Here is a 20,961-nt window from a genome sequence, read left to right as displayed (position 1 = left end):
TCCTACCATGCACGCGCAAGGGATTCCCCAAAGGAACGTAGGGAGTCCCGGATAATCTGCCAAAATCTGCCAAATGAAAATTGGTTTAAATGGATATGAATTGATAGGGTTTCTACTAGGTAACAATAATTCGTTTGTATTAAGTCGATATCTGGAACAAATACAAAATGGCGGACACCTTCAAGCCCGTTGTGTGTGGTTGCATAATCGCCAGGTACGGATGCTGGACAACAGTGACGTTCTGAGTTAACGAAAAATGTCCAGAATAAATGCCCACTCATACTAAGTAAACCTGAGTTCAAAGCGTCGGAAAATCTAAGTAATAGCATCAAGAACATGAAAGTGATTGCTAATTCACCAATAATATTCCATCAAACCGATGCAATTTGATCTACACGGTAGCATTAATAAGGATGCAACAATTGAGGCCAAGTTGAAATTGTGCAAGGGGACTCAGAAAGAAACTGGGTAAGCTAAAGGAATGTCACTAGAGGGATCGCATGATCGATATTAAAGTGAGGCCAATGTGTGTGTTGATATCAACATGTAGCTAATGGACAAATGTCAACATGTCCCACTACTGCTGGTACACCGTCTCATGTGGTGGCTCAGTGGCAGAGCGTTCACCTCAGGTGCTTGGGGTCCCGAGCTCAATCCCCTCCAAGAGAACTTTGTGGTGGATCGTGTACGTGAGTTTTCTCCGGGTCCTCCCGTTTCCTCCCACTTTCTTCATTCCACCATTTTATTCATTTCTCATAATCACGGTCTCCTTTAGCCTAGCCGGCATAATCGTGGGACGTAAAACTTAAAGATTTCATTTTATTTTCTTACACGGTCTCACGAGCGAAAACTAGGAAAATAATATTGTACATTCTGCTATTACATCTGGTGAACTTTTCGGTAGAACGTAACTAGAACACGATTGTATCAATTCCCCTCTTTGTTTGGGACAGAGTCCCACAGTCAACACATATGAAAAGAAACTTCTTAATTAATGGTTCAACTTCTGATATAGCGTGAAAATAACAAACTTGTATCATGTCCCAGATCTTCTGGGACATATGACGTACTCAAAATATAGGATAATACTTCCAGAAATTCGTATCTTACACACAGTGGACATGTCAAGAAAATTACGAAAATGAACAAAATTGGCACATGTGAATGAAAAAAAGTAAGTTATATAATAATAATATTAAAATATGTAGAAAATATAAAAATCACTCCCAAACACACAACAGACACACACATAAATACGCATCACATCACATACACACATTTAACCACATAATATATTCACATATGTTCAGTGAACAAAAGAACAAAAAAGGCAGGAAGAATAAAATTGTGATTTTTGTTAGATTTTTGTTAGTAAGTCTTGCTAGGGTTATGGAGGGTCTGTTTAATCAACTTCTTAAATAAATTGATAGACTGAGATTGTCTTGTGTTGGATGGAATGTCATTCCATGTACCGACAGTTGATGCAAAGAATGCATTCAGAATTTTGACGAATGTAGGTGGAGAGAAAGGTGTTTCTTTACACCTGATGTTGTATTGTGATCGTGGTGAGTATTTAGTGGTTGCAAACGTTATTGGAAGTTTGGAACTAGTTGTTGGAAGACAGCATGTACTGTCACATTTTAAATCGAAATCAGTTAACAAGAAGATATACTGTTTCTTGATGTAACACGCTTTGACTTTGTTGTTAAGAGTATTAGCAACAATAGGATATACGATTGACCTATCCAGTTGTTAGTTTCGCATGTAATGTTTGCTCGCATCAGAAAGAGATCTGAAACGAACTCGTTGTTATCTACTTATGTCGCGTAAGTTGTGGGAACAATAGTGATAGCTTGTACTAGCCGTGAGGTACCGTTTACAATAAGCGTTTTGTTTTTTGGCTAACATATGTGCCCTTGTTTCATGAGTTTGCTTGAATCAAGTACGGTAGTATGGGAGTAATTTTAGAGTCCACCATGAGAATGAACAATCCTAGAGCCGATGGTCAAACGAATATGAGAGGTAATGAAAATTTGAGTTTGATGAAGTTAAAAGATAAACAATCCTTCAAAAGTGGAAAGTTTCGTTAATCCTCTAAGTGTCGTAATTCTCCTAAAGAAATTCAATTTTTATGCAATGCTAAAAGCATGACATTCTAACAATAAAATCTTTTCGTAAAACGAGTGTGTATCTGCAACCAGTCCAACATGTCCGTAAGTCTGCGTCAGGAGCAGGAAAACCTCATATATTAAGAGTTGTGTTGGGTTCCAGCCTCCAAGAGGTTCTAATGGGAATTTTCAATACGTTAAGCATATTGCAGGATATAGTTTTGACGGTTTGAAGGTGCTTTTCTCAAATCAGATTGTTACCGTAGTAAGTTAAAGTAGGTTACCGTTGGATATGCCTGGATAGAAGTAAATGAAAGGCGGTTAGGAATTCGATGCATTCTTGATGCTCCTTTCGTAAGAATGAACAGAGTGGCCTATGTTTTCGTTTTATTGATCGTTACTTACCATTGGCCACACCCGTGAAAGAAATCTTTAATTCCTGACTGTAGAGCAGAGCTGATGGATTGGATAGTTGATTCTAAGACAAGGAATCGAGTCCCACTGGTGTATCGAAAGAGACATATTTTATCAGGACGTTGAGGCATATCTGCAACATAGCGAGATAAAGTGGCGACAAGCCCGACCCTTGTTGTATTCCAGAGTGAAGAAAAATAGAATGTCAGAGACATTTGTTTATTGAAACATGAGAGACGGCCGATTAAAACAAATCAGTCGTATATATGAAACACATATACGACATGATAAAATAATTTATATGAAACTGCCATGTGCAATACTCTGCCAAATGCTTTCTCGAGGTCAAGACATGGTGGTTTTACCAAGTTATAGTGTTCCGTAAATATAATATTTAAGCGAATAGTTGATCATGGATACAATAACCTTTACGAAATTTTACATGGTGAACGAGAAGATTCTGGCGGCTTTTGATGTATACATACAGGAGCATTTCTAGAATGTGTTCTAGGATTTAACTAAAAGTAGATCTGACGTTAATTGATTCGGACGTTAAGATGATAAGTTGGTTGGAAGTTTCTTGGATTTTGGGAACATTGAGGCCTTGGAAAATTTCCAGTGGACAGGAAAATAAAAAGTTGGGAGAAGAAAAGTAGATTGATGGTTAACAAGATAGGCACTAATAAGTTTAATTCCATTCATATGAAGATAAGTTATTGCATGGAAGCAAGGTATACTGTTCCGTTTATTGGGACAACTGTTTGAACATCTTCAATTGACTGGCTCTGTCAAATGTTGTATATATGGAAGAGTTTGAAGAACGTGAGATTGGAATGAAGTAGAGGAACGATTGACTGTGTCACCTGAAAGCATATATGTATCTAGGGGACTGAATGGTGTGAGGATGTCTTCGAGAAAATCGTCGGAGTCAACTTTGGCTGAATCAGTTAGGATAGATAATAAAGTTGGTTGGATTCGGGTGACATCTTGCTAGGTTAACCAAACGTGATGAAATTGATGCTCCGTGGCACCTGATAGCGGAAAATACAAGAATTGTTCATTTAAATACTGTCTAGGTAGGCCAACCTTACTTTGAGCAAATGGATTTTATGTCAATTACAGCCAGATATGGTGTGATATGCATTCTGAACTGCTACCTGCAGTATTATAGAGATACAAATTGCAGACAACGTCAGATCAAAGCTCTATCCAGTGACAAACTTAAATGTGTTAAAAATAATTCATTCCAGATCCGTTTGTAGATCACAGTGTTCACTTGCTACGTTCAATTACACTATTCTGAACACGCTTGTACGCACTAATGTCGAAGAGACGAGGAAATGATATTATCGTTTGATAGTTTACAAAGATTGCTTCTTTTTAAAATATTTCCCCAAACTAGTTACATACACAATAAATATTTTCCTTTTCACTACAACACTTTCCAATTAAATACTTAGAATGCCTACTTTATTGTATCTATCCTTAATTTCTGTTATCACTATCTTTGCTAGATGATTGACATTTTCATCTTTGTTGGCCACTTGCTGCAACTTTTAGACTCTAAAAACATCTACAGGCAGCTGTAGCTGATTTTCACTAAGTGGCTTTGGGTGACTTAAATCTGGATCTCTGTCTTTCTGCTTTGTACATGGCATAATTATAGTCGAAACTTCTGTCAAGCCTCTTCATAAAACTTCTGTCAAGACTCTCATAGCCGGGATCTGGAATGAGACACAAATTTCTATAATTTAGTATTCACATCAAATTTCGATGAACAAAACATACATTGCACAGAACTAGTGACAAAATTGCGAAACAACTCATACACACTTTCATGTAGGCCCCACTAGACTGTATTTAAATGCATAATTCTTCTATTTCTCACTATCAGGAAGTCAAGAAGTACCGATTTCGACATATTTGGTTACCCCATTAAAATGGTATCCGAATTTAACCCACTTTAACCCTGCGTTAGGCGCGTAAGTTTGTGTTGCACGATTAGGCGCGTAGGTGACAGTGTCACCCACCCGTTAAATAGTATCTAGGATAAGTAAAACCATCTTTAAATGACGATTCTTTCATTTATTTGATAAAATGTTAATCACAGGTTATCGGTTTGATTGTACACAATGTTCTACTGAATATAACGGACTTTTGTTTCATGATACTGAACTGATTCCAAGCATGTTACATAAATGTCTTTCAGATGTTCTCCACCCATCCATCTCTTACATTTCAAGCAACATTTTCTTGTAGTTTTGTCTCTTAATCTTCCGCAAGCATGGCAACATCTTCTGGAGCCTAATGGCTTCTCAAAACCGACCATTGTCTCTCACTCAGCACCAAGTAACAGTCGGAGTTGGCCCCTCTTCCTAATTTTTAACTGCAACTTGCTAAACATAGAATAGGTGTTGCTTCTCAGGCTTAGTCATTTTCCAGGTGATATCCTCCAAAACAACTCCTTCCTTACAATTGAGGTGAACTGGTATTGAATTTCAAAATGCAAAGTGCATTAATTGAACATATCTTTAGAAGATCAAAAAATATCACCATGGGTAATTGTATTCTCATTCAGTGTTATGGTAACTTACACTTACGTGATAAATTCCATAATCACTCTCATCAGAACATACCTCCGATTCCTCCTCTTCCTCCTCAGGCCACTGCAGAACAACATTCTTATCTTTTGTTGTCTTCGTCTTCCGGCGTTTTGGCATTTAACTTGTTACGTATATAGGCGCATGGTTGACAATTGTCACCCAAATACGCAGCTGCAGAGGGAATTTATTTCTTACAAACTGCAGACGGGAAACAGAAGTGTACTACTGCCACTACAATGAAAATCAATAACCAACCTTCAGCTACTGAAAGGCGTAACGCAGAATACCAATACACAGTGTTGCAAGTTCGAGACAAAAGTCACTGGGGGACACCTGTCACCCACGCGCTTATCTAGGGTTAATAGATAAGTATCCGTTTAATAGCGAATATGGTGTTTTAATAAGATTTCCACAAAACGAGAACGGTTCCAGTACTTGCTGGATGGATGACGTCAGAAAGAGAATTACTGATTTTAACCCAAAAGCGTAGTTTAGAAGTACAGATAGTTCTTAAGCATCCTCTGAAGTTGCTGATGCTGTTGGAGTGATTCATTGTTTGCTTGTCCGTTGATAGTCATCACAAAACTGTCTAGAGCGTATGATAAATGTTAGATATTGTAGGGGAAACGTGCGTCGATGAAGTGTTCATGTAATGACAGGTACGCAAAGTGATCTGACTTCTTGGATTGAAGTTGTAATGGGACAGAGTTTTAATGCCATAATACAATTCATCCTCTGAGTTGCAAAAGTTTCATCTCTACCGATAGATATTTTGGTTGCTACTCCCGTTTGGCTTTGTCGAAATGAAGAATAACTTTTTGAAATTGTAGAGAGTAAAGCGTAGGATAAGACTGAGTTGAGGAGTGAATGGTTTGAAGAATAAGCGTGAGAAATTCAGGCAGTTTATGTACTGTTATAGAAGAGTTTTGTGATTGAGGAACATCAGTGGAATAGTTATGAATACATAACCGTGCCAGGTACTCTCTATGAGCTTCTGCAGAAAAAGGTTTGCCCTTGCACTTGTAGATATATGCTGGTTGTTTTTCGTGGCAAGTAGAAAGATTCTGTGGTCGTTGTAGATTCGGTTATGTACGAGTGGAGTGTTCACCAGAACAGCAGCAGCAGACCGTGGTATTAGGGTAAGTTGCGGTAGAATGTTGCTTATATGTCTGGCATTTCTTGCAACGAAGTGAGAGATGCTGAGGAAAGCGAAGGTTCGACTCAGCCTTCTGTTACAGAAATATGGCCCATTAGTCACAAAAATATAGATGGTGATTGGAAAAGGAGTTAGCACTTGAACAATGTACTTGGGACCTGCAGCGTTTCAAACTCGTCTAACCTTCTGAAGTATGTGTCCTCCGTAGTTAAGCTCCTCCTTAATCACTTCATCGCTATAATAACAAACAGCACCTCAAAAAACCACAGAAAGAAGTGGTGAACTGCGATGGGGAAGCATTTGTTTGCGCTGATATACACTGCCATTAATAGTATCTTTACTGCACATAATGTTCAATTAAGAACATAATACGTATTTTGCTGTAACAAACATAGTGCCATATTACGTCAAGCTACGTTAAGATGTGTAAAGTGTTTGTGTGTAGTACAAGTAGTGGTTATTTTACAAATTCTTGATGTAAGATAAATGATGGTGAGTCGGTGTAGTTTGTTCTGTGGTGTACTTGGTTGCATGTTTTATTTTACTGCTATCTCTTTTTCACAAACGTAACTGATAATTGTATACACCTGTCGAGTCTTTTAAGACAACTGTTTACATTATTTTCTGTAGTTCGTATGTAATGATATTTCGAAAGCAAACTTTTTGTAAACTAATTAGTATTGCAATTAAATAAATTATTATTGAACTATAAATTGTTATTGAATAACATTATTGAAATTAACGGTCGAAAAACCTAAGCAACTTTGCTTCTGGGAGCTTTTTCTGTTGCCCTAGTGGTAGTGTTTCTAATCGGTAATAGGTGATATTGGTAAGAATAGCTATATTAGATGGATTTAAAAAAAATCCATCTGGTATTCTCCTTTAAGCATACTTACAATAATCTGTACAAGTTGGAAATCTTACTTGATTACATTTTGAAAGAATTCCAGTTTTCGTCTTTACACAAACTACAGGGTATGTATTTGCCTCCCTATAACGGAAAACATGTTGAATAGACCATTTACTCAATTGAACGATTCGGCTTAGTATAACGGCCCTTAGCACTTCCCAAAATATTTGTTCTTCCTCATCGAGCACCCCGTATGCTTATCGTTTTGGTTTTGAATTATGATTTTCAAAGCTATAAAACGCCTAATAGCCAGCTGGTAGAGTTGTATATATATAGATTTTGCTCTCATAATAATAGGCAAAGATACCAGCCTGCTATAAAATAAATTTGTTTATTGAGAAAAACATATAATGCATTTATTTATTAATTAACGAAACCATACTATTGTTCGTTTAAGTTGATATATAAATTGATATGTTAGCAATCACTAAAAGTGAACAACAAGCTCTAATATTCCTTTTACATTAATAACATTTCAGCTATCTAAGGTGAATATAGTAATATAACAAAATGTGTATATCTTTCTGTGCAGGAGTAAGTGATTTTAAAGAGGAGTGTGGATGCTACCCATCATGTGATGAAGAAAACTATGGAACAAGCTTGACAGCTAGTGGAAAGTAAGTTCTTATTACATTATTCAGATACAATAAGAGAGTATAAGAGAGAATATAAATTTCATTTCTATTTCCTTTGCATAAAGATATTTATATATTTTCGTATCAGATATTTAATTTTTACTTTTTAAATTATACATGTTTCTTATGGTTTATTGAGGAGACGTGATGGCTTATATCAAGAATATCATTGGGGAATCTTAATCTGATTCCGCACTTTATTCACACAATTTATTACTTGGTTCCAAAAGAATTAGACATAATTCGATATATTGACATAACTTACAAAAATATAACAAATATTCAAACCTTATTATTCTTATATGTAACTGTGGCCTGAGACATTATGACACAGAACAAATGATACAATAGTTGTTCATAGGGCCATTTTCTTTTTCCATATTGATAGCTTCTATTGTTCTGCATTTTATTAGGCAATTAACAGGAACGGTAATTAACAGTGTATATGTAACAAATTGGTTTTAGCTATATTTGACCCTTACGCTATTAATTTCTCTCATTTAAAAAAGAAAAAAGAAACTGATTTTACCGTGTCCGAAACAAAAATATGTACAGATGAAACAAATTTTACTGGGGTGAAAATACAAGACGACTCCATGGCAATATATTTCTATTAAATGATATGCCATATTCAAACATTTGAGTTTCCAAGTAAGTAAAAATAAATACATTTTAGAGAACAAATAGATTCCTTGTGAGTCATGTGAGTGAGGTACTTGAATTAGTGCAAATGCACGGCTAAAGAAATTAAGCATAAAATCTTAACTTTCTATCTACACCATGAACATACTAAACACAAAATCAAATATTATTATCAAACCAATAAATGATGCAGTTCGGTGTAATAATTGGATGATATTCACTAACCTAAGTAATTTTATGCATGTCTTAAAATTGTATACATAAGAAAACCTTATATTACAAGGTGTGCAACCAGTAAGAAAAGTCAAAGGAATACATCAAGACATTATTTCCTATATCAAACATCTTGTATCTTATGTATGGTATATATGAAATATATGTGCGCCATAAATCAAAAGACATCCATCGTTGTGTATAAACTTTCCACAGGATATCTTTTATTATCACACGAGGTATAGATTGACATTGACATATCTTCGGACCTCTGTTATTCGAATCCGAGTGTTTTATGTGAAATTCGTACGCGTTAACTACACACTTACGCTAATCTCCTCTTTAAAATTACTCTAAACTAGATAAAATCCTTTAATGTAGGTTACAACAAACCCGTAAGGTCCTATGAATTATCATTGAGTTATATAATTTATTTTTAAAATTTTATTGTTTAAGTAATTGTTATTGCAATTTTATTGTTACTGTATTATTAAACCTCGTAACAATTACTTCGATCCCATCATTTTAAAGATTCAACCTGTTTCACACAAGTTACTGTGATCTTTAAAACTACACGCAAGTCGCTGCTTTTACACTAGAGCTGCTTTTAAACTACACACGTAGTACATTTATATATTACGAGATATATAATTTACAATTATTTACCGCCAACACACTCATACTTGACTGTGAACAAAACCTAGTGTGGAAATGAAAACTACAGTATGCATACGAAATTTGAAGTACGAAATAATTTAGGATGAATGGATTGTTGACCAAGTGATCTTGTCTTCAAATTCTAGATTAAAGTCATATTTTTGCTTCTAACTTAACCTGGAAACGGTGATTATTTCTTTGACTAAGTCTTTATTAAATGTATCTTTTCTTCTCTTGTCAAATTCGATTAGGACACAGTATTATAAAAATTGCATTTCTGAAATACAAAAATTCAAAAGGAGTATTAAGTATCTTCACAATTCTATTATTAGTCACTGGAACACGAGAGACCTGGCTTTGATTCTTGGTAGGAAATCTTGTAATTCCCAGCATGTTTTAGTTGTATGTCCACCTCTCAAATAGGATCACTGTTGAGAGAGGGAATAAACTCTAACGAAACAATTATTATCCTCTAATTCTAATATAGAATCATTCTTCAATGTTTTCTAAACAAATAGAATAGTCCATTCCATATTGAAGTGGCTGTTCATTTTAGATTTCCAATCCCGAGGTCATGCTAGATCATTTCTATTTTATAGATAATGTAGCTTCGGACATTGATGTATTATCAAAATTGTCCCATGTAAGAATATCAATTGAAGTTTTAGTTTGCATTACGTTGTATAAGCTCTCATTCATTTTAAAGTATTAAAGAATTTTACTTGGTTTCTAAAATTTAAAGGAAACGCACGAACTTCGCAGAATTAACTTTCTCCTTGTTACAATACATTCATGATTTCAAATCATAGCGGTATGGCTTCCAACCTTAAGTGTGTGGTTTATTCTGCCTTTATATATATCTTGTCTGTACCTTAATTACAGAAGGCAATATGTTTGGCAGGAAATATAGACACTAGATTTAAACGTAGAAATGCTAAAGCAATTTGCTAGACATTAAGCAATTTACAAAGAGACAGTATTTACATCAGTGACTTTTTGACCAATTCTCTTATGTAAGTATAAAAACAATTCCCCAACGTCACATGACTTGCACACATACATATATACGTATACACACTACCTGCATATATATTCACACACGTACGTATACAAGAATACAATTGATTTCATATTATAAGAATAATTCACACTGACATCAGAGAATCTGTTTAATTATTATCCTTACAAACAGCTTTATAGTAGAGATGCCCATACTTCTCCGTATCTGAAAACAGGCTCCGAGATCCGTATACTGATATCTGATATCCTGGGTTCTAATATCAGAGCCAAATTTGTAAAGATAATTTGAATATTTAATTCAAATTTAAGAGGGGATTCAGATTCTAAGCTAAAACCTAGCCGGAAATACCTGTTCCGAAATATTTTGTAATGTAGATTTTTCTTCGGTAAGAGTGAGTCAAAAAGGACATACGAATCTCTTTGCATTTATATTCAGTTCTTTGATTTTCTCTCCATTTATTTCTCCGAATCTGTACTGAAACATAAAAACGAGAGAAACTTCTAATACAGTTTCCCACCAATGACGAAAAATGGATAACGTACAATATTAAAGTAGAAAATCCTTTGTTAAAGTGGTGAAAAAGCTTCACTGTCTGGCGGAAGCCAATTTTGAAGTTTAAGCATGTTATACTTTGCTTTTGTTTAGGATTCGAATGTCAATGTACATAATGAATTGCTGCTGCCAGGTAAAACGATAGACTCGAACCTCTAACGTCGTCAACAAGCTCGACTAAACATAATAATCAAATGAAAGGGCAAGATCTAATCAACAGAAATCGTGTCGTGTACGACGCTGGTAATTCTAGACCACATTCGTCTTAAAACGCTCACGAGAAGTTTTCGACGGTGTTTGCGAAATTGTCTAATTTCTTAAACCCTTTATTCGTCACTGTTGCTCTCAAGCAACATTCCATTCTATTGCGTTCCTTGCACGAATTATAAATTCAGGAATCATTTAATTGGTATTATTGCTTTCATACAATATTTATATACATGATTTGCGGCTTGCTTTTTTAGAAACTTCTAATCTTCGTCAACAGCTGACTGTCAAATTTCGTATTGTAGAAGGTTTATCTCCTACAATCCGAGAAATGTCTTTTTTAATTTTTTTATTTGTAGTTTCTTGTTCTGTAGGAAGATATTTAAACGAAACTGCTGCTAGTTACGGGGAGTATTCTTATGATATATGACCATAATAGAGCAATGCTGCATTGTTGTTACACATGTAGACATATTTTATATCAATGTTGGTTTGAAATAAACATCCTGTATTTTGTAACCGAATTACAAAAATACTTTAAAACTTACGTAATTGTGATCAGAAAGATATGGTTCAATCATAAAAGTGAATTTAATATTTTAACGGCAATGCTATCAACGCTTGTGAATTAAAGGTTAAGTTATTTTGAAACGCATACGGTAAAAGCAGCGTGCTAAGTTCTTTTACTAAAGGAATTGTGATGTTGCTGGAACAGAAACAGAAGGTCGAATAATGAAACGGCCCACATGTTTCAAACTGTTATTCCTAAATAACAATCAACCTCTCCTCATTTTTCACTTCCAAATGATTAATATATTTATGCAATCTGATATTACCAAATCTTGACTTACGTATACCCGATACTACTTTTTTCAGCACTGACCTATGCCTGTTAGAGTTGAATTAATTATTCAATTGTATGAGAGTGACTATCTTTATATAAGAGGGAACTTTAAAGTAGATTATATAGCAATATTTGAGTTTTAATTATAATTAAATACTTTCCTCTAAAGGTAATGGTTTTTCTGTACAATAAGTATAATATAAACAATGTAAATAACCCTTTATTAATTTCTACGATAGCTATTACTTAACCTTTTAAATATGTATAACAAGAGTAAATATAAACTATTCTAATACGTAAGAATATATGGCGGAATGATTTTATGCTACGACTAAGAGAAGAGTAGTTAGTTAATTAGACTTTTGGGAACATTTTAGTAGCGTTCTATTTCAGATGTGGACTCACATCTCAATGTGGGATCCGAACCATATAATCACCTACCGAGAATTGAAGCCAAATCTTTTGCGCTCTGGAATACAGTACTGAAGATATTTAATACAGACTTTTCACATAAGGGATTTTACATTTACAATATTTGTAATAAAAATTTTGTTTCCTAATCGAATTTAAAAAGTAAAGAAAGGAAGAATTTGATAGAAAAATATAGAAAGAAATATTCTCTCTTCGTGTTAATGTAAGAGCCGAATTACTTAAGGATTTGAATACTTCAGGACACCACATGATTAACAAACTATTCACTGAACCCGGTTCACTTCGTGAAATCTGGTTTGTATAGAGTAGCTTTCTGCCTCACACTGGGTCTTGTTTACAGTCAGATATGATTGAGTTTGGGTCAACAAATTGGAATCGTTATCTTGGGGAATTAATAAGTATATTCGACTAAGTCGCAGCTTTTTACGCTTCAATAATTGATGAAAAATACATTGACACCATGGAATGATGGGCATATGAACGGTCTTGAGCAATAATATAACAACAATAAAATTATATAAACAATAATATCTAAAGAAACAAATTAATTAACTAGTAAAACGATAATATATTCGTGTGGTCTCAGTTTCTTGCTGAGACCTACATTAAATTATTCTAATTTGCTAATGGTTATTCTTAAGGAAAATATTAGCGTAAGTGAGTGGTTGACGCATTTTCATAAATAAAACCAGTGTTTTATGTTTCGACACCTAAGTATCGGAAGATATTTCAATTTCAGTCCCTAGTCAGATGATAAGAACGATCTTCTGCAGAAAACAAGAGAGATCGTGGAATTGCAGTGATTGAAGTAGAACTATAAATGTAGACAAAGATGAACGCGCTTATTTCCTTCAATTGTTTCCCGATTTTATGTTTTCAGTTAACTTACATAGCTTTTAACTCATGTGTAAATATTTTTCTTTCTTCTTTTATGTAATATGTAGTGAAATAAAACGTTGTACACAACAGCTTATTATGCCTTTAGTATATGGCACTCATTGCAGAACACGCCCTAAACAATAAATGTTAATCTAAAAGTTGATAATATTTTCGTGCATCAATTGCACAGCAAAAGCGTGGTTTCGAGCTCCCTAGCTCACCAACTAATTGAAACGTTCTTTGTAACTTTGGTTGTATTTGTCCAGCAGTTTGTGATACTAACAAATGTCCTGCTACTGACCTAACGGAGTTATAGCAGTGAGTTCTTCAAGTACTTTTATTAATAACTGTCCAATAACTGCGTTATAACTGTTGGAATTAAGCTTGGTTAAATATCTAATTCTGTGTATGAATTCTGTGTGTGTACGTTTACGAGACCATTTACCGTCATCTTATATAGTACATGATCAAGCTCGGTCACCATAATCACAGAACCAGATCATGAATTTTTCCTCGTATTTTCTCTAAGTCCCTTTTTTCTCTCGTATTTTTAATGAGATAAGAAATATCAAACTGTGTCAATTTGTCTACGTAAAACAAAGTATCATTATTGAAGCAATTTACAATATTATGTTTCAAGTTATTGAAATTTAATTCTACTTTGTCCTAAAGAAAATGCCTTAAACATATTATTGTGTATCTTGACGGCTAACTAGCCCTTTATGTTATTGTCGTGGTGAGCACTCATGTCTTAGTCGCACGGGATCACAGATTCATCAAAGCCTGATAGACTTGAGATTTCAACATGTTACTGTGTATCGGATTCCATAGGTGTTAAGAGGGGATGTTGAAATAAAGCCATTCAATGAAAGCAAACTATGCCTATTACACAAATTTTTACTTTCTAGCTTATTTACGTAATCCCTTGATTTAGTTCCGCATTATGGATCATGTGACATTGGCGTTAGATGTGTAGGTATTACTTTCTGTAATCATCATAAGATATATAACAACTTTCCACAAATTGATTGTTATTCATAAAAGTTGCAACCAAAACTGGTAATGGGTGTCGTTCCTTACTAATCCGCTTCAACATAATGCATATTCTCGAATGCAATTATAGAATAATGTTCATGATATTATCCCATTTTCTCCACCCATTATAAATATGTAATTTAATATGGTACTGATAATCAATTTTCCGGTCATCTATGAAGACACATTATTATTGATTTTTAGAAAGGCTTACGCCTCGGTAAGGATAGAAAAATTGTACAATGTTCTTACATAATTTGGAATACCGAAAAGGATAAATAGATTAATTAATCTATTTTTAAATGAATCTCAAAGTAAAGTCCGGGTGGGAAAATGTTTGTCCACGAGCTTTGACGTCGAGAATGGCCTGAAACAAGAAGATGCATTGTCGCCACTATTATTCAACTTTGTCCTGAAATACGCTATAAGGAAGATCAAAGATAGCAACCAGGTCCTAGAGTTGAAGGGTATTCACCAGGTTATGGCGTATGCTGATGATGTACATTTAATAGGGTATGATAGGAGCACAATAGAAAGAAACGCAGAGGTCGTACTAAATGCTTACAGAGACTTGGGTTTAGAAGTAAATGCAGAGAAAACTAAATACATGGAAGTGCGTTTCGGGACTGTAATACGGAAAATCATCGGTGCGTTAAAATAGTAAATAATACTTTTGATGAAGTGGATAGTTTCAACTATCTAGAATCAATACTAACACAAGGAAAATCATATTCACGAACAAATTAAATGTAGATTAAAAGCTGGGAATTCGTGTAATTCTTCAGTTCAAAATCTCTTGGTGTTGCGTATTCTGTCGAGGAATCTGGTTCTTATAATATAGAAAACGATAGTCATGCCTGTTGTTCCGTATGGTTGCGATACAGGGTCTCTTAATCTGAGGGAACAATACAGACTGAAAATATTTGAGAACAAGATCCTGAGGCAAATATTCGGACCCAAGAGGAACGGGAATGGTAATGGAAGAAACTTCTTAATGAGGAACTACATAATTCAAAAGGTTTACCAAACATTGTTAGGGTCAGCAAGTCTAGGAGGCTTAGGTGGGTAGGCCATGTAACTAGAATGGAAGAAAGTAGAAATGATTTCGAAGTTTTGACTGAAAGACCAATGAAAAAACAACCATTAGGAAGAACTAGGAGCAGATGGGAGGACAATATTAAGATAGACCTCGCAGAAATAGGAATACAAAGAATAAACTGGACTCCGTTAGCTAAGGATAGAAGTTAGTGGAGAACTTTTGTGAACGCGACATTGAACCTCCGGGTTCCATAGGCCATAAAGTTTGTTAGTTATGATAATACAGCCTGTTTGTTCCTTACTTCGGTTGTAACCTGTAATTTTATAAACCAAGCACTCAAAATTAATCAAGAAGCTTACATCATTTGTGAAATAGTATATATATAGTGCTGAACATAGAGAACAGTTGCATTACATACATTAACATGTTGATTACTACGCATCGTTAGCATAGTGTATATACGTACGCTGCAGCGCGCTGTCGCAGATTAGTTCACGTTAAAATAACTTATGTCTTTTAACAAAAGATTATCATAGGATAACGTGAAACACTTTTTTCAAGATACCACTATATCTTAATATATTTTCTTCACACATGCGTATACGTAAATTCAGCTTCGTTGAAAGTCGTTTATCAAATACGATAGATGGAGAAGTTTCAAGAATCTGTAATTAGAAATTTCTTTTCCAAATACATTTTTAATTTACACTGATCAATTTAAGTATATTGTGGGACCTATATTTAAGTATTTTGTGGATGCTTGAAGTAAATTTAGTCAGTCATCATACTCACTACACACACAGTAGTATTGTTTCTGTATTTGAAAGTGAAGTAAATTCCTCCTATTTCAGACAGGACTGTCGTCTACTTCATATCTGGCAAATAAGTTTAAACATACGTAATTGCTTTGGCACTACATCAATTACATTCCCAGCTTTGAAAGATGAAACGGTTACTGTTCCCGTAGGCATAATCTTAAAATATTAAATGAAGGGTAGTTAATTTTTATCTAATCTCAAATCAATTTAGCAACTAGGCTTTATGGAATACGTATTCAAAACATTATGAAATAAGAACAATTCTCATTATTAACCGATTTTAAAGTGTATACTGTAGTGTTATTATTATAGTAATATAAATTTTCTTATTAATGTATTTGCAGGTATGGAGGCAGATTTGAAGGGATTCACGGACTAACATATATTATGTTTCATTTTCCAATGTTCGGGTACACAAGAGACGTTCTCTTTGGGAAACTGGAAATGTTAGGTTAGCGAGTCAGATACTATTAATATAATTACAGTAAGGAAACCATTCCGATTTATCGTATAGTTTACAGGACATAAAATAACATTTCTGAATAGATTGGAGAATTTTTGTAATGCGTGCCAAGATAATTAATATCTATTGCAACAACAAAAATATTAAAACTGAAACAGATGAAGAGATGGTCCAAGGTGGTACAACACATAGTAAATTCGGTTGCGGAAAGGAATTATATCATAATAGATATATAAACAATGTACATTCTTTGTGCGTACTCGTAGGCGCCAAATCAAACCATACCCAACTTCAACAGCATCATTTTACCTCCTAATTTTACAAATAAGATTACAAATAAGTTATAAGAAATATCAGTGTAGAACTTTTATATAACTATCTCCATCAGGATTCTGCCGCCTACAGTCGGACAGTTTGTTCATGGCGATGAGATGCCGCGGTCGGATTGCCGGCACCGGATGCCGGCGTCTTTCAGCGCGATTTTTGACCGCGACGAATAGTTGACTTGCCGAGCAGTCGGCAAACAGCCGTAAAGGCGCAGTAAATGCGCCGGCGCCGCCGTCGAAAAGAGGCCGGCATAAGGAGTAGGCAGAGGGTCGGAAAGATGCCTTTCCGACTGTTTTGCCAAGTCTGACGGTCGGCAACAGTCGGCAAAGGGCATTTTATTTTACGATTTTCGACCGCTTGCCGCCTCGGCAAAAGGTCGGCAACTTTGAACAAGTAGATCGTCGTGCCTCCGCGGACGAGAACCGGCTGACTCCGGCGGCCCGCCACCGTCGACGGCGGAATTCCTCTTTCCGACCGCTACTTCCTGATGGGGATAGGACTTGTTCCGTCAAGTTTTAATTCTTCTTATTTATCTGTTTAAATTAATCAATACTTGATAGAGAAACATTTATGAAAACGTAGGGGACACTTAGTGGGACTTTTATTTTAACAATTATTGGTAACATTTTTCAGGAAGTAGAATACATGAAGCAACTAATACTGCTTCAAATAGCGTCCCAACTACTCTTCGCACCTCTGCTGACGATTGTTTCACGTGTATGAGGAGTGTTCCAAATTGCAGATAGTTATGTGGAAAGAAAAGGTGGTGGTAGACCTGGATTGCCGCTAAATTTTGTAACAGGCAGAAGAGAGGCAAAGTTGAACTGCGAGTATAATGACTATTTAACCAAATTGGAAGGCGAATACTTTCACTCTTTTCAGTGGTACATCGGTTGAAAGGGGTGGGATCTTGTTTGACGTTTTTACTTTGTTTATGGTTGACACCCACACAAGGACGGCACCGTGTATGGTAATGCCACAAACTTCAAAACGGGACGGAGGACGAATGGGGTCAGATATTCATTCTGAGTAGTGATTCCTGATATACACTCTGTAAAAATGTTGCAGCATGCAATGAATACAGGAGCATTGTCAAATATGGTCATTTTGGTAATCCCCGATTTCGTGTGTGTCTAACCATAACTTGGATGGGTATACTGGTATCTGAATTCTTAAACTTGGTACACTGAGCAGTCAACGTTAATACACTGTTCTTCTCAACGTGTGGTTTTGAAATTTATAGTCGATATTGTGTTCTCTTCACGGATAATTATGAACTCCATCGAACAGCACAGGTGGCAGGTTGAATTGTCCTGCTCTTCCCCCGACTTAATTTTGTTCGAGCACATTTGGAATGCTGCAGGAAGACATCATGCAGCTTGTCTAGATGTATCAAGGATTACCAGCAGATGTCAACAGATTTGGTGAGGAATTAAGCTTCATACCACAACAACTCATTGCCGACATTGTAAGGAAATTAGAGCACGTAGCAGAGCGTGCATCATTACCTGTGATGATGATACATCAAAAAGTATATTTTACTTCTTCTGTAGTGTTAGGGGGCAGCAACCCAAATATTTAATACGTTATTGTTACTACCGTTAGATTACCCTTAAGTTCACATAGCTTTTTTTGATAACAACCGTAATGAAGTTGAGGAAATTGAATGAAATGAGACATTTATGAAATCATATTGTTTATTTCAAGTCTCCCTCAAAATTCAAATTGCGAAGTCTGTTATATCTGCTACCCGGGTCATATATACTCTCCGATCTTAATTGGAGTTTTCCTACACAATTATAAGGTATTCCCAAAGGTAGGAAAAATACATAATAATCTTAACAATTATCCATTGTAGCTAGAGAACTAAGGATATCTTCTATGACATTTTATGTGTAATTATACCCTATGAATAAATGACAAAAATGATCATTACAAATAACTTGTAGAATGGTCAATGGAACAAGAGATGGGCGCTAAACATCTTAGTTTGATAAAATGGAATGAAGATGGAGTAATAAAAATAAAATAGGAAACTGGAGAGAAAGTGTGATCTTTAGTGAAATGGTAACCAGAAGACATTTCAGGGAAATTTATGACAGTGTTCCTACGGAATCTCTTAGCTTCGAGACATAGGGTTGGTTCAATGAATATTTGTTCGATTCCATAAACCAAACTGGGGTTAAATTTATGTTCAAAAGCATGGGAATAAAGAACTAGATTCATTTATTGATTACCCAGAAAGCACTGGTTTACTTCGTGACAGGTAAAAAGATAACACATTCATTAACAAAACTAGACTTTGTAATGAGACTTACAGTACATATGGTTGTTGTGTGCACATCATTTAGTGGTTGAAAATTTATTTATGGGTTTTGTGCAGAGTCTAGGATACGTAGATATAGCTATTCGAACGTTCTAAAGAGAAATTCCATGTAACTTATTCACCCACATGGATCACCAATATGCTCAGCATGAACAAAAAATTTCATACTCGACATATTCTAACCACAATCCTGATGTCCGGAAATTATCTGCGACAAATTCTTTGTACTTCTGGAGACGCTGTTCCACTACAAGTACTTTACTGAAGTTTCTAGATGCATATGTGTGGATTCTCTGTGAATACGCTATATTTAATTCCTTTATGTTTGGTCTAAATTCAAAGTTATCTCTTCACGGAAATGTTTTAGTTGAAATATATGTAGTACCAGTGGTGAAAATTTTACTTATTAAACCTTCTTCGGTTATTAGTCTATGTATGTTTTCTACAGATCTCTGGTTGTCACCTTCAACATCGCTTTCGCTCATTACATGTTTTGAAAGCACATTCGTTAATACATGAACACGTTAAAATTAATAAATTTACATTCATTGAAACTTTTCCAAGACTTATAGTCTTCTACCGACCAACTTTAAAAGTTTCTCAAATTCGTTTAATATCTTAAGCTTTGCACTATAAAACATGTTATATCACTGCCATCTTAATACATACAGTTTAGATACTGGGCTTGTTTGAATGTTCACGATATAATCAAATCCTGATATAAACCAATGAATCGTTGTGACTGGGCAAAGAAATAGTAAGAGTAAGTGATGACCCCTTCTAGGTTGCCCCACCTTGAACTTCGATTGGTTAATTCAGTATGTAAACTAAAACAATTTCTTTTTCTATTCTACGTATGTTTCATAGCTAGTTATTTAATATAGGACTTTCAAAGAGAAAATTAAGTGAATTTATTCATCGCGTCTATAACGACAACCCCTTGTCACGACTTCTCTTCAGTTTTATTTAAAGTAAGAAAGACTGAGAAAGAGATATAATAGTCGAGGAAGTAGAAGAAAAGAAGAAGAAGAAGAAAAGCATATAAAGGTAGAAAGAGGTTTGGAAAGGTTTGTAAAGAAATATGTTAGAGGTTGGGAGAGACCAGGAGGAAACACTGCAGAGAAGAGACGTTGGAAAGTCTATGTTTAATATAGAAGAAGATGAAAAGGAAGAGAAATAAGAAGTTAGAAATAAAGAATTACGGGTAATTATGGAAATATAGTATAAAAATGTAAATAGATATTAAAGGGTGATTGAATTTTATTAATTGAAATTCAATTCTGAAATGTTTCTGACAAGATACATGTTCTCTCATACTACTCCGACCTGGATCCAGGTAACTGCACAAGTGGGAGTTACCCTGGCCCAGTCCAGATGATGAGAAACATTGATTTAATCGGTTGTCTATTATTTCCGAACATTAAAATACTTTTATCCAGTAACTGAATTTCCATAGTAGAGACCGAATTTACTTTTACGTTTGCCAAGAAAAAGAATTTCAAATGATTCATATGTTTTCCACAAATTGGAGCTTTCAAAATGTTTGAAAAGACTGTTGTTATCCCAGCTCATTCTCTTGTTTCGGCTTGCCTTTCAGAGAAGATTTGGATTCATTTAGATTTAGTTATCCTTCATGACCTTAGAGATTCACCTCTGTTATACTGATAGAACCAAAAATGG

The 20,961-nt window shown here is 35.0% G+C and overlaps 1 protein-coding gene across 1 annotated transcript in view; it reads left to right on the top strand.

Annotated features, from left to right (window-relative positions):
• Nucleotides 1-1,456: 1,456 nt before the first annotated feature.
• Nucleotides 1,457-20,961, top strand: part of LOC145685164 (uncharacterized) — a 57,604-nt gene continuing 38,099 nt past the window's right edge. The window contains exons 1-3 of the mRNA XM_081757517.1: nucleotides 1,457-1,565; nucleotides 7,724-7,808; nucleotides 16,510-16,616. Coding sequence (XP_081613643.1) covers nucleotides 1,457-1,565; nucleotides 7,724-7,808; nucleotides 16,510-16,616 — 301 coding nt within the window. The remainder of the gene's footprint in view (nucleotides 1,566-7,723; nucleotides 7,809-16,509; nucleotides 16,617-20,961) is intronic.

Source organism: Thermobia domestica, chromosome 5, assembly GCF_964235325.1.
Source record: "Thermobia domestica chromosome 5, izTheDome1.hap1.1, whole genome shotgun sequence".
In the NCBI taxonomy this organism is placed as follows: domain Eukaryota; kingdom Metazoa; phylum Arthropoda; class Insecta; order Zygentoma; family Lepismatidae; genus Thermobia; species Thermobia domestica.
This window is presented reverse-complemented; position numbering and strand designations above follow the sequence as displayed.